The sequence below is a fragment of the Brachionichthys hirsutus genome, unplaced genomic scaffold (genome assembly GCF_040956055.1).
Source record: "Brachionichthys hirsutus isolate HB-005 unplaced genomic scaffold, CSIRO-AGI_Bhir_v1 contig_330, whole genome shotgun sequence".
Lineage (NCBI taxonomy): Eukaryota > Metazoa > Chordata > Actinopteri > Lophiiformes > Brachionichthyidae > Brachionichthys > Brachionichthys hirsutus.
The window spans coordinates 8,539-23,242 of record NW_027180340.1 but is presented as its reverse complement, the minus strand read 5'-3'; the positions used below and the strand labels follow the sequence as shown (position 1 = coordinate 23,242).

The 14,704-nt window shown below is 44.9% G+C and overlaps 2 protein-coding genes across 2 annotated transcripts; both read left to right on the top strand.

Annotated features, from left to right (window-relative positions):
• The first annotated feature begins 974 nt into the window (after positions 1 to 974).
• LOC137913711 (delta-like protein 4) lies at positions 975 to 7,798 on the top strand. Its single transcript, XM_068757342.1, has 11 exons — positions 975 to 1,028; positions 1,176 to 1,436; positions 1,691 to 1,748; positions 2,311 to 2,574; positions 4,266 to 4,326; positions 5,169 to 5,299; positions 5,485 to 5,654; positions 5,765 to 5,984; positions 6,387 to 7,125; positions 7,417 to 7,525; positions 7,793 to 7,798. Exons 1-11 carry the CDS (start codon positions 975 to 977, stop codon positions 7,796 to 7,798), a joined length of 2,073 nt encoding a protein of 690 aa, XP_068613443.1.
• Positions 7,799 to 12,818: 5,020 nt separating this feature from the next.
• Positions 12,819 to 14,261, top strand: LOC137913714 (glutathione-specific gamma-glutamylcyclotransferase 1-like). Its single transcript, XM_068757346.1, has 3 exons — positions 12,819 to 13,386; positions 13,474 to 13,509; positions 13,592 to 14,261. Exons 1-3 carry the CDS (start codon positions 13,216 to 13,218, stop codon positions 13,967 to 13,969), a joined length of 585 nt encoding a protein of 194 aa, XP_068613447.1. The 5' UTR covers positions 12,819 to 13,215; the 3' UTR covers positions 13,970 to 14,261.
• Positions 14,262 to 14,704: the final 443 nt, after the last annotated feature.

Below are 14,704 nucleotides of genomic sequence, written 5' to 3'. Positions count from 1 at the left end.
CAATAAACGCTGAGAAAGCAATGAAGAGAAATTATGGGGAAACTTTTCTTTTGATTTCATTCGAGCGTCATTGTTTGTAGATCAATCCGATGAAGAGACATACTGGACCCCCCAATAATGATGGGGGGGGGGGGGGGGTCTGAAAGCGAACTATTGCGCGGGGCTTTCGTGCAGACTTTGACTAATTGAGCGTGCAATCGGGTGGAGCCGCGCACGCAGGGAGGAAAGGAAAGCAGTCATTGAATCTCTACTTTCTATCTGTTTGGCTCAGTTTCGGCTCTCATTCATTGTCCTTACGCAGGATGCTAACTCCAACCCTCGTCCTGCGTGCGTATTGTGCACTAAAACAAGTCAACAGATGTTAGGGCTTGTTAATAATCGCCCAGTAACCATGCTGGTCAGTCTGCAGAGTGCCAGTGGGTATTAAATCTGGATAATTGTTGTTGGGTTGGGAGGGGAGGGGAGGGGAGGGGGTTGTATGCGTAGAGTGGGCGGTGCCAGCGGAGTGATTGGCAGTTTATATAATGAGCGGCGCAAAGCAAGTCTATATATCTGGGACGAGATACACTACGGTTCATTCACGAGTAACAAGACGAGCGAGGCGCATTCGTGGCGCTCTGACGCACCAAAACAACGGCGGGGGCGCGCACAGAACGCAGAGCGATCATTGTGGAGTACAGTACCATGCAAAGAGGGGGCGCCTGGTGATAAAAAAATAAAGAAGAAGAAGCGCGTCTTTGGATATTGGTTTGCCCTCACCTTTGGATAACTTGGAGATTGGAAACGTTTTATTTTATAGGCTTTTGACGCACAACAAGAACCTATACAGGACAACTCCCGGGAGTGAAGAAGGATTAATACACGTTTTAGAGACCCCCCCCCCCATTTTCTCACCTTGGTGTAAATACTTTGGAATTGGAAGGTCTTGCTGATTTATTAGCCGGTGACGCGGCTGCCCTGGAGAAGTGAGAAGGATGGCAGCCTGGTTCACCTTCACCATCGCATTCAGCACCACGTTACTATCACAGGTATGAAGGAGGATGAGAGGCAGGATGTCCCCGGTGGTCCTGAGACCTCAGTGAAAACAGATGGAGAGCCACTTGTTTCATTTTTTTTTTTTTTTTTTTTTGTGACTCACCCACCTTTTCCTAAATCATATTTCCTTCTCTTTTTAGGTATTTGGATCCGGAGTTTTTGAGCTCGATCTTCACGAATTTAGAAACCATAAAGGCTTGCTGGCAAACGGAAACGCATGTAAGCCCAACTGCAGGACTTATTTCAGAATCTGCTTGAAGAACTATCAGGCCGTGGTCTCGCCAGGCGAATGCATCTTTGGAAGTACAATGACAGAAATGCTGGGGACCAACTCTTTCAGCGCCAAAGACGCCGGCGCATTACCTCGACCGATCCGAATCCCGTTCAACTTCGGATGGCCGGTGAGGGTCCGCTTTATTTGCTTTATTATTTATTGCATTTTGGGAGCGCACCGGCTATTGGTCAGCTCGTTCTTTATAGGGAGCGATGTCAACGAGAAGATTGGACTGGCTTCAAAAATCCAAAAACACATAATCAATTAAACACGTCTTTTTAACTGTCGAATAGACTATAAAAAAAAACAATTTAAGCCTTTCTAGCTAAATTACACGCTCCGTAAAGAGTTCATGAATTAACTGCATGTTTTCTCTCCTAGGGGTCATTTTCATTAATAATTGAAGCCTGGCACGCGCCATATGGAAACCTACCTGTAGGTAAGTGAAACATTTTCGACCACTAGAGGGAGCTCTATTTGTGTTTAACACGCCAGGCTCTGAAACTTCTTTTGCACCAACACATGCACCCACAAAGAAAAAATAGTAATGAATAGCTAATGAATTCAGCTGAGTCATCGCCACCTCTTGTTAATTATTTGTATTTTTGCTCATTTTCACGCCGATTCACTCCTTTGTTATGAACTTCAGAACACCTTTTTCATTCTTATCTCCAACACAATTGAACTTCCTCTGGTTTATTTTTGGCGTGGGAAAGAGCTGTGGGCTTCGGTGAGAATACACGGTCCCTGCCAAAAAAAAAGAAAAAAAAAAAACCTGACTACATCTTCCTGTATTTTACACCTTGCTCTGTTCCGCCCTTTGGAAGAGTTGACTGGACCTGGGAATGTTTTTTTTGCTGCCGGAAAAGAAAAGAGGAAACTTCAACCTGAGTTTATCTTTGATCAAAGACATATTTGAGGCCTTGAAGTGAAAGTGAAAGACGCAAAACAAGCTAAGACATACAACGATATATCTGACTTCCACTTTCATCTTCTTTCAGATACCAACAACCCAGACTTTTTGATTAGCTTTTTTGCCATCCAAAGGCAGCTGGCTGTAGGAACCGAGTGGTCTCAGGATACACAGACCGATAAAGAGACGGAACTAAGCTTTTCTTACCGCTTCATCTGCAATGAAAGTTACTACGGAGAAAGCTGTTCCAAAAAGTGCACGCCCAGGGATGACCGCTTCGGCCACTACACCTGCAACCGTAACGGACAGTTGTCTTGTCTGTCTGGATGGAAGGGGAAATACTGTGAAGAACGTAAGCAGTCAAGAAAATTCATCTATTCTATTTGACCTGTTCACACCTGGATGATTACATTATATCAGTCTGCTCTTGCTCTGTGAAATGTTTTTCAAAGATGCTTTTGCATAGTTTGTTGCAATGATAATAACGCTTATAGGCTTAGGAGGACAGCGCTCTCCTAGTTACAGGTGTTACTCCTGGATATGGTTAAAAAGAAACGTGCATAAACAAAAGTTGTCAGTGCAATTTAAGATTACATCATCATTCCAAGGCTACAAGATGTTTAATACAGTATCAAGGCATGTCATAATGATATCTGGACTTTGCAGAGCGATTGCCTCATATAATTTGTAATTGGAAAAATTCAGATGTGCAATTGGTTCTGGGTTTGTGGATACTCATTTGGAATTGGTGGATGGACAGACGCCTTAGCATGACAACTGGCACATGATTGTTGTGCTAACCCAGTTGACTCAATCATAGGCCACGCGCCCATGTTTGGCACAGCTCTGAACGAGCCTGCGAGGAGGCCCGGTGCCATTTGGCCCCTCAATACCAAGGGCCCTGTTCACCAAAACAAATTAATCAAAGAGTACATTGGGAGGAGGCACCAGGAGAGTAATAGTTAACATGTGCTGAAAAAGCAGCCGCATGGGTGACAGTATATCTGTCATCTGTGTCACTCGGTGTTGAAAGAGAAATTGGCATGTGCTATTTTGACTGTGGCGCCAAATTCTAACCACATGGGCTCACTTGTTGTAATTACAGACCCATCAATCGCCAGTGACTGCAGGAAATATACACAAGAAAGATAGATGAGACATCTTTCAGACACTAGAACCCCCCCCCCCCCACACACACACACACACACACACACACGCTCTCTCTCGCCCATGCATCCATTTAAACAGGCTTGTTTACGTGGAATAAACTCAAACAGAAAAAAGACGCCTGATAGGACAGGTTGCATTTTACAGGTGTATTCAATCCAATTAAAGTCGATGTCATTAGTTAGCGTTCACAGACCTGTGTGCTTTAACACGGTGTTTTATTACATGACATATCTAAGGGAAGTTACAGGTCATTTGCAATTTTTGAGTTTGTGTTAGCCCCAAAAAAAGAAAAAAATGTCAACCTCAAAGTACTGTGGCGCGTGCCCGGTAACTTAATCCGCAGGAGGGGGGGGGGGGGGGGGGGACGCGCATTGATAGGAGGAGACCGGCCGACTGCACGCGCCAAGGTTAATCTCTGCATTATTATCCGCCACGCGCCAACGATGTTTTAGTCCCTTCCATTGTTGGGCGCGCGGCTGTGGCAGCTGCAAATATGGTTGTGGCAGGCCACAAACAACAATAGTGACAGCTGTCTGCTATTGAGAGCGAGCATCTGTTCGGGACTAAACCGGCCGCTTACCGTCAGCCGCCTGATACGTTGTCCCGTGAATCAGTGTCATGCCAGACCGGAGCGCTTGAAAGGTTGACATCCAATGGAGGCCGCGGGTTTGAAGCAGAGGCCTCATGTCTGTAAATGGGATCACTGTAGGCTATTTCAGGAAAACGATAGTTGAGTATGAGTTGTGGATGTTTTTGCTTTTTTTGAAATCATGCTTTGTAAGCTGTGACTGTGATTATTAGTTTTTATTCATCGTGTTAATATCGCACTGGCAGCAGAAGAACTGACTGTATGTGTTTTCTCTTTGTTTATAGCTGTCTGTCTGGAAGGCTGCAGCGAAAGGAATGGAAACTGCTCCAGCCCGGGGGACTGTGTGTAAGTGTTAAAGATAATGAAGTGTTGAAATCTGTGTTACCTGTGCAGGTGTGGGAGCAGCGCGATCCTTGAGGATAGCTGTGGTTTTTCTTCCTTTAAAATCAGTTTTCATTCTCAAGTTGATTGTTGTATTTACATCAGAAACTCTGTGTCCTGATGTTAATAAATCCAGATGTTGATCTTTCAAATGAGCTGTTACGAGGAGGTGGACATTAATCGGTATCCTCTCATGTCCCTTTCTTGTCACGGCCCTGTCTCGCTCACTTACTCACAGCAAAGATAATTCTCACACGCCAATTTTTACTGTGAGAAATTCATCAAAATTATTTTTTTGCCGTCTTTTTTAAAACACTAATTCTTCATTCCTGCTGCCGAAACTGACCAAATATAGGTTAGCTGCATCTGATACCACATGTTGTAGCGCTGAACCCACCCCCCCCCCTGCACACTCCTGAGAAATAATATTTATAGCAGAAATGGGTATTTATATTTGGATGTTAATTGTTAAAGCAATATTAGAATGTTTCTATTATGTAATTGTCTTTATATACTTAAATAACTCCTTTTACTGCATCTGTTTATCCTGCATGTGTGTTGTATGTAAATCATCGTACAGCATGGTGCTTGAATCATTATTCTTTTTGCATGTAGTAACAAGTTTAAACATGATAGTTAATAACAGAAAACATAATAATGTTTCCATGATTCATATAAGCATCAAATGACAACCGTTTTACTGATTACACGGCAAATCACATTATTTTGAAACGTTTTATTCATTGAAATGTACAATTTGATGAATGAATGATTGATCAAAGGGCCCGTTTTGTTATATTTTGCAGCTGCCGAGACGGCTGGCAAGGCACATTCTGTGACGAGTGTAAGAAGTACCCCGCCTGTAAGCACGGTACCTGCCAGATGCCATGGCAGTGCAACTGTCAGGAGGGCTGGGGAGGCCTATTGTGTGACCAAGGTACAACACGCACGTTGGACCGCTGCTGCTGTTCTCACATTACTTGCAGACTGTTTTCATTTGAATTAACTTGAAAGCACTAGTAAATTAAGTTTCCTCTGAACTCCTCTATTCATAGCTTTGTAAATGGCCAGGTTAACCCCCCCAGCAGCCGCGCTGTAAACCAACACTCTTCTCTATCTCAGATCTGAACTTCTGCACCCATCACCATCCCTGTGTGAACGGCGCCACCTGTATGAACACAGGACAGGGCAGCTATACTTGTACTTGCCTCCCAGGCTTCACAGGGGTCAACTGCAAGCTGGAGATGCAGGAGTGTGACAGCAACCCCTGTGGGAATGGCGGAATATGCACCGTGAGTTGGGATCAGATCGGATGTTTATGCTCTTTGTCCGGGATTCGCATTTATTTTACGCGGTTCTCCGGCTTTCAAATAACTTTTCCTCTCCCAATCGATTTCCCCAGAATTTGGAAAGTGGCTCCAAGTGCACATGTCTCCAGGGTTTTGAGGGCTCCCATTGTGAGGTCAGCCTGCAGACGTGCGACGACTCCCCCTGTTTCCACGGCGGCAAATGCAGGGAGAAGGACAATGGCCGCAGCTACACGTGCGAGTGTCCCCGCAGCTACACTGGACTGAACTGTGAAAAGAGAGTGGACAAGTGCACGTCACTTCCCTGTGCTAACGGTACAGTCTTCCTTCTTTCTTTGCGCCCACCCCACCCCTTTTCCTGAACTTCCCCTTGCCCCCCCCCCCCCTTAAATTCTTAAAACTGGAAGCACTGAGGAACAACAGGAATTGGTGGGAACTTGGTGTCTATTGTCCTCCGTATAAACACTCAGCCGCTAAGAGCAGCAGCTTAGAAACGTCTCCGCAGCTCGCTGTGATTGTCGATGAAAGGGACAAATGGCCGACAAGCACGATTTGTGTCTCTGTCCAACAACGCTCACTGCTGTTAGTCACAATGTGACATCACGGACGAGTTTACAGAACTCATGGTCTTTGTGATTTTGAAAACGCCACACTTTCTTTTATTTTGCGTGCTAATGTTAGCTGTTTGTTGATACCAACTTTCGTCCTCTCCTGTAGGCGGTCTGTGTCTGATTCACCGTGGCACGCGGATGTGCAGCTGCCGCGCCGGCTTTACCGGCTCGCGCTGCGAAATCAACGTCAACGAGTGTGCAGGTAGCCCCTGCCAGAACGGCGGTACGTGCAAGGACCGAATCAACGACTACACCTGTGCCTGTCCTGCCGGGCTTGGTGGACGCAACTGCGACAGAATCCTGGACGAGTGCTCTCTTCGCCCCTGCCTCAATGGGGGTCTTTGCAGTGGGGGAGGTGGCCCGGGAACACCCCCAGCAAGCTGCGCCTGCACACCGGGCTTCACTGGATCTCACTGCGAGTTCTTTGCTGCCGTCACCTCTACTGTGGACGGTGGAGAGATTCAAGACGGCTTCCAGTGGGCGGCGGTTTCTCTGGCTGTGGGGCTGGTGGCGCTGCTCGTCCTGCTGTTCATGGTCGGCTTGGCTTTGAGGCACATCCGCAGGCAGGCCGAAAGGGAGCAAGAAGACACGGAGACGATGAATAACCTGTCCAATGTTCAGAGAGCCAACCTGATCCCAGCGTCCCAGCTGAAAAACACCAACCAGAAAGTCTGCCTGGAGGTGGACTGTGATTCTGAAAAATTGAACTTCATCCACAAAAACTATCACTTGGACTCTTACAACTCTAAATCAAAGGAGTTCAAGGATGAAAAGTCACAAGAGGATAAAAGTCTTATTTATGAAAAATGTTTAGAAGACAAAGTACCCTTGAGTCGAATGTACAGGTGAGATGAACGATGTAACACGATGGACCAGTATATTTCCATACGTATATTGTGTTTGTTGCGCTCACGCACAGAGGACGTAGCTACGAAATGTTTCTCTCATTTGTGGACTGTTACACTGAATGTAAGCCCAGCAATGATCTGAAGTTGGAAACCATGCATCCTTCATTTAGGGTTGACAGCTGCAGTGCCCGCGTCCTCTGCGCTACCTGCTACCCCTCTGTACTGTGTGTTGCACTTCCATTATCTTCTAGTTTGTATTGACACACACACTGTGATTTGTGTTTGCAGTGAAAAGCCAGAGTGTAGGATATCAACAATATGTTCTTCAAGAGACTCCATGTACCAGTCGGTATATGTTATAGCAGAGGAGAGGAGGGAATGCGTCATAGCAACAGAGGTAAGACCAAAAGAATAAATTAAAAATAAATCCTGTATCAGCAGATCCTTCACTGGAAGTGAATTTACACTGATCAGGTGCTGTGTTTTACTTTTTAATCTATTCGTTTCCATGGCAAATATAATGTTTGTGCTGGAATGTGTGCCCTATAATAGTTCAAAAGGCACTGTAAAAACAAGGGGGGAGAGAATTTATCTTTGGGACAATTGTATTGTTTAATTTTCTTGTATTTGTGCGATAAAATCTTCTCCTTTTTTTTTGCCACAGGTATAAATTGTAAAGGATCTGAAAGCGATGGAACGAGGAAAAGACACAATCAAGGCAGAATGTCGCATTCTGGATTGTTTACAAATGCCGGGGGGAGGCGGGAGATTGTTGAAGATGTCCACTGCTGCTCTGGGAGAACTGGAGAGGACAGAAACCTCCGTGGAAAAGAGACCAGAACTGAGAAACTTAATGTTGACCAAGTGTTTGTATGCAAAATATGTACAGTGAAGGGCCTCTCTCTGGACTGGTGAATAGACTGGCTACACAAGGTGTGAAGACTGACAAGAGCATCGGTGAAATTTGACTTTGGAATCCCTCCGGACGTCCCGGACAGTTGAAGGAGGTGAAGTTGGAATATCGCCCCTCGTATCTGACTTGGCCTTTTGTGATAATCATGATGACTTTGACAGCCAACCAATCGTTCAAATACGGTGCCTAAGATTTTACCCCCCCCCCCCACACACACACACACACAGACAGACACGCACACATTCACTCCTGCCATCTTCGCCTGCTATGCAAAAATCAGGGTCGAGACGAGTGAACTCACCCACCGTCACAATCCGACCTCACAAACACTTGAACGTCATGAATGTCAGAAATGAATCTTCTTCATGTGAAACTGACCTGCTGGACTTTCCCATGCAACGGTGAAGATTGTATGCAGCCCAAATTCACTAGAAGCCTTAAAAGAGGGGGTTTGGATGCTAAATTTGTGCCCTTGTCTGCTCTTGGATCATTTGCACTACAGAAATAAATCGGGGAAATAATCACGTGCTAATCGACGGGGACTGGAAGACGGAACCGCAGGAGCGCACCAGTCGTCATGGTGCCAGCAAAATCCAAGAGAAAAGAAAGATTTGCATTGAAATGTTCTTTCATGCAAAAATTAAGACTCAAAACAAGGAGAAAGGACTGTCACACCACTGCCTGCCTATAATAAATGTCAAAAATAAAGAACCAATAATGTCATCTTTTTTAAAGTTATTATTTCCAGAGTTTAATTTAAATATGACACACTGCTCTTTATATGTTTTATAATATTATTTTGTATATAAGGCATATTTATAAGGACCAAACTTCTGAAGAATAAAACTTCTTTGAAAACTGCTTTGATTTGACACCAGTAAATGGAAAAAAAGGAAATTATGTTGGAGGTGTTTTAAAAATAATGAAAATGAGTACAAATTATCAAACGTGTCTCTCGCATTCATTTGTTCTTTATCTGGGCTTTCATCCTGCAGGCTCTCAAAGTGTGAGCAGGTTTGTAAATATGGAATCCAGCTGCTCTCCTACATTCACACGTCATGTTCTATGTTTCTGGATATTAGAAAGAGGCTCCTTGAATGTGGCACCACTACCCTCATTCTCTATCTGGTCCTAAATTGGCTTGAAATTCAAATCTGTTTCCACAGATACCTCCCCCCTCAAGATGGAAATGGCGAAACAAAGCCAGGCACAGGGCAAAGGGGAACACCCCCCCCCCCCCGACCCCACCCCAAGTCTCATAATGCTCGCACACACACAACACAACCAGCCAACCAAGCAGATGCCGTGTGTGGGGGGGGGTGCGTGGAGTGCGTCTGTATTGCCATAAAAACAGCAGCATATGCCAGGCCTCTCACCCCGTGTGCATGACATAGAGTGCACAGACCTCCAATAAAAAGATCTTAAACGAAAAAAAAAAAACACACACACACACACACGTTCATGCACTTACGGCCTCAACTGCCTAACTCGCCTTCGGGGTTAAGAGCAATATTTTAATGCCCAACTCAGTACGGCGCGCTCACGTAAACAAAGCTGGGGGAGAGGGCCTGGCACTGGGATGTTGCCAAAGCGGAGGAGAACCCAGATGGGAGCCAATGGATTTGACATGAATCCACATAAATAAATAAAAGAAGAAGAAAAACTGACTTGTTCGAGCAATCTGGCCAATCTTATTACCCCATGTGGAATATTATTTTTTCCAGACTATCTGGAAAAATCTTCTTTAGCTGACATGTGCCATTCACTTAACATAAATATAAACCTTTCCTGCCTCCGGCTGACAGAAATTCTGCGATAGTCAACACTCCCAATCAGCAGCAATCAACGGCAGGCAGAGAATCGGGATGGCCTTCCCCTTATACACATCCTGTTAGTCTGTTGACAGAGGCATCCTCATCTTGTGTTGTGTGTATGGAAAAAAAAGTTTGGAATAGGATGTCTCCGGTCAGGTTCAAGAAAAACATACATGTTATCACAAGTGTTGGACGTCCAGTTGTAGTTCATCGCGCTCTCGTCTGTTACCTGACCCTGGCTGTTAGTGCTTGAGAGTTTCTTCCCACCATCATCACACTCACACTTGAGGGCAGTGACAAACACATGCAAGGATTTTGCTCTTTGGCCTGTGGGTCTTCTTAGCACGGCCAGGCAATTTTCATTGTGTTATAATCACAGCATCCTGTTTGTGACCCTGTGACATCAGTTCCTGTTTCCTCCCTGATTAAAAAAAAAAAATGCAGAACATGCCGGTACAGAACGGTGGATTTTCTCACGCATCGCTCTCTTCAATCTCCACTCGCTCTCACAGATGACTGGGTTTTCAGGAAACATCCTCAAAGCAGCACAAAGACAAACAAGCCAATCAGCACTATTTATTCTGACAAAGGAAGAGGGGGGGTCTGTGACACTGATGTAATAATTGGAGAATCGGGAAACAGATTTGAAATTCCAATCTTTCGATCTCTTCAAGAAGAATGTGGAAGCCCATCCAGAGTACACTTGAGATCATCAATTGCAAAACGGTGTATAAGTTCTAGTTTTCAGTTTATAGCTGCAACTCTTTTCATCTAAAATCTTATTTCACAACAAAAGGCAAAGCGTACTTATAGATTAGGATGTTTTGGGGAACATCCTGCACTCTACTTGTTGATGTCTCATTAATTAACACTAGGTGTCAGTAACAAACCCCAATACAGCAAGAAAGTGGCCACTGTATGCCAAAAAACAAAAAACAACAACATATGTATACTCGGTTTTTATTTAGTATCACCGAAGTTTTGAAAACATTCACCCATAAATAATTGAAACATCTGATGCATTTTTTATGAAAGCATTTGTGGCACAATCTGAATCACTTACAACTTTGTGTGTTGGACATTTTCCTGCAAATGCATTATGTATTGGAACTAATTGTAAATGGCACTGTCCTGTGTCAGTAACACAGACACAAGCTCAAACTAAAGGATGCTTACCGGTACGTCACAATCAAAAAATGAACCCCTCCTCCACTTCTGCAGGAGTGGTCCATGCAAGCCCGACTTGCTTTCTGCATATGGTTTGTATCTGTATGTATATGACAAAAACAAGCAGGGGTGTGGGCATGTGTGTGTACATATTCCATATCAGCTGACAATTTAGCGGCAGGGGCTGTGTGTATTATAAATATAATACTTTGACAGCAAAGATAACAACAGAGTATTTGAACAATTGATGATGATGAATATATTTATTAGATAGAATGTTAGAGTACAAGTACAGTCACACAGTAGCATGTATTACAGTACAAATAAAGTCAAACATCCTGTCTAAGAAGAGCATTTCAAAAAAGCCCTTGCGGTCTTGTTTCCGTTGAAAGTCCTTAATTTCCGTTGAAAGTCCTTTTCAAATGTTTAAAAAAATGTCAATGTGGTTTAACCCAAAGCAGGCTTGTGGAGCGAATGGGAATACTGTATAAGGCTATGGCATAACAGGATGGATGTTTGTGGATGGCACAGTCACTCAAAGGCCTGGATTCTGCGGTGCTTTAGATTTATGAGGAGCTGATGCAGTTGTCCGACCTCTTATCGAGGCAGATAATGCCAGCTATTTATAGATAATCTATCTATTGAGGACAGATGAGCCTCTGTTATTCCTGTATCTGAATCGGCAGGAGGTGTGGCCACTTTTGTATTTGTTTATGCAAAGTAAAAAAAATAATAATAATTTTATTCTCAAATTCCAGTTTCTTTATTTAAGTATTTGGTTTATTAGAACTGTACACGGGTTGAATACACGCAGGCGACTCGCTACCAAAGCAGGATGATTGCTGAGTTAAAAGGGGAATCTGTGTGTGTTTACGCAGATGAAATAATAACCCATGCGGGCATCATACTGGCACCACTGGTGAGACAGCTACTCACGCATCGCATTTGAAAACGGCAGCTGGAACTTTCAACAAAAACAGAAGCTGTGACGATACACAAGAAATTTGAATAGAAAAGAACCTGTTCACCTCTTTTCATCAAATATGTTTTTCTCTATCTCGTAGGGTTGTGATGGGTTGATGTAGATGAGGCATCCAGTATTTCTTGTAATCTTTGTATTAAAATCAGATCTTTAAGCTTTGGGACTGGACTACACCATCTCTTTGCGTGCCTCATTTAAACATAGATGTAGGGTGCGTATTTATTTACTCCTTCTTAATCGAAGAATGATTTTCATTTATATCGTGCTCAATTGATGCTATCCCAGTGAGTAGAATTACTTGTGTATTTAGTATCACACTTCTGTTTCCTTTACTTTATCTAATGCATATCGGAATAAAGATCATATATTTCTCTATGTTGCACCCTCCTTAGAATAAAATCTGATGCAACATCTTTGTATGTTTCCCTGTGACAATGAAGCTAGCCTGAAACGCTACTGGAAGTTGCATCAGCCAGGTGAAGCCTGAACCTTGTAGAATTGTTTAAAGAAGGACAACGCGGGCGACCAATTAGAAAATGGGCCGCGGGGAGTGACAGCTCATCCGCCATTTATATTGAACGAAGGTCGTGGGGCTCGAAAATAAATTGAGCCAATAATGGGACTACTTTGTCATTATAGCCCGCCTTAATCGGCGCACAAGAATCTGATTGGATAAAATTGAGCGTCTGAGAAATATACTCAAATATTATTGGTTAAAAATGCTAGCATGGACCCGCCCATATGTAATGGGCTGTATAAATATGTGCGCACGCCCTCGCCATATTGTTTTACAAACACTGAATTAGCGCGGAAGGAAGGCAGAAGGGTGTGCGGAACACCGATATTCCTAAATAATGCTTCGTTTTAGACATTCTTAATCTTAGCTTTCATGTAGGTGCTGGCTAGCGGAGAAGCTAGCCGGACACTTGTTGTTTTTATTTCTAATAGATACGGAGGCCGAAGCGGCTGCCATGGATTTTTAAGGCATAATGCGGCACCTCTAACGCAATGGCGATGCATAGCGCAAAGCAAAATCAACTGCGAAATTCCATCTTCGCGACTGCCAAGCAGTTGGGCTCCGGTACCGTCCCCGGTATACCCGTGAGCCAACCGGTACCGCGTCTACTGGACCGGAGGAAGCTAACGCTAGCTAGCTAGCTAGTCAGCCGGAGCTAATACGGTGACATCAATTCATCTTTAACGTCGTCAGAATGAAGCCTCATGACGTCATCGCGGGGGAGAGCAGTCTGTGGATCTTCGGCTACGGCTCGCTGGTGTGGAAGCCTGACTTCAGCTACAAGAGGAGCAGGGTCGGCTACATCCAGGGCTACAAGAGACGCTTCTGGCACGGAGACAACTTCCATCGGGGTAACGACGAGTTGGTGAGTGGCGCGACTCGATCACTTGATTCGATCACCAACGACCGTGATTGTACGTTATCCATGACGAAACCTATCTCTCTGCTGCAGCCCGGAAGAGTGGTGACGCTGGTTGAGGATGATGACGTAAGTATGACGTCATACTCCCTGGTGGGTTATTAGGCAAGCCCAATACTTGAACATGTCCCCCCCCCCCCCCCCCTCACAGGAGCGGACATGGGGCGTGGCTTTCGAGGTGACCGGCTCCCAAGTCGACGAGTCCCTGCGGTACCTCGACCTGCGTGAGACGGTCTGCGGCGGCTACGTCATGAAGATGGTCGACTTCTTCGCGGACGGGCAGCCTCCGGTTCGGGCCCTGCTCTACGTCGCCACCAGCGACAACCCCCTCTACCTGGGGCCGGCCTCCCCGGAGGAGATCGGCACCCAGATCGCGGCGTGCAGAGGGAGGACGGGCCCCAACCTGGAGTATCTGCTGCGTCTGGCTGAGTTCATGAGGAGCAGCTGTCCACACGTGGAGGACAGTCACCTGTTCTCCATCGAGGCGGCGGCGCTGACGGTGGTGTCCCACCTGGTAGCGGTGCTGTAGCTCGTACACTGAGGCTTTCCATCCGTCATGCAGTCCATCCAGAGCTTCACAATATCATCCTGTCGGTGTAGCAACTTCCATCAAGTGACGTAGAGAGGCTCGTTAGTATTGTAACGCCGTTTTTTGTACTTCTCTGTAATGTCACCGAATTGTCCTTGATTGTGAAGCTCGATCGTTTTTAAAGGGCAAAGAAGTTTTATTTGCACGGTTCAGATTCATTGTATCAGACTGAAGTTAATTGTGAAATTCTTTCCATCCAGTTTACAAGCAAATGGCAATAAAAATGGTTAAATGAACTCTTGTGTCCAAATGAGTCTTCCTGAGTATGAACTATAACCTTAACTTGGTGGTAAAGAAATTCCTTATTCCTATAGATCAGGCGTCACCAACGCGGTGCTCGCGGGCACCTCAAAAGGTCCTGTGATGCATAAAATAAGTTCGATTAATATCGTTCACACAAACCCGCAGATCTTTGGAGCGTTGCGGTTTTACGACAGGGTTTCAGACATCTGCGATTTCCTTCGTCCCCAGAACGGTGGCGGTGAATAGAAATTGATGTGCGCTAACTCAAAGCATTAAAGTCGATGGCAACCTGCTTCTCAAATTTCCCAAATGCCGTTGGCCCTTTGTGAGTTTTTATAGTGGGGTGTAGTTCCAATGGAAAGTGTTCATGCAATGCCTGAGTGGTGTAATTTAATGAAATTGGTTACTACCTGTAAGCTGCGGGGCATTGGT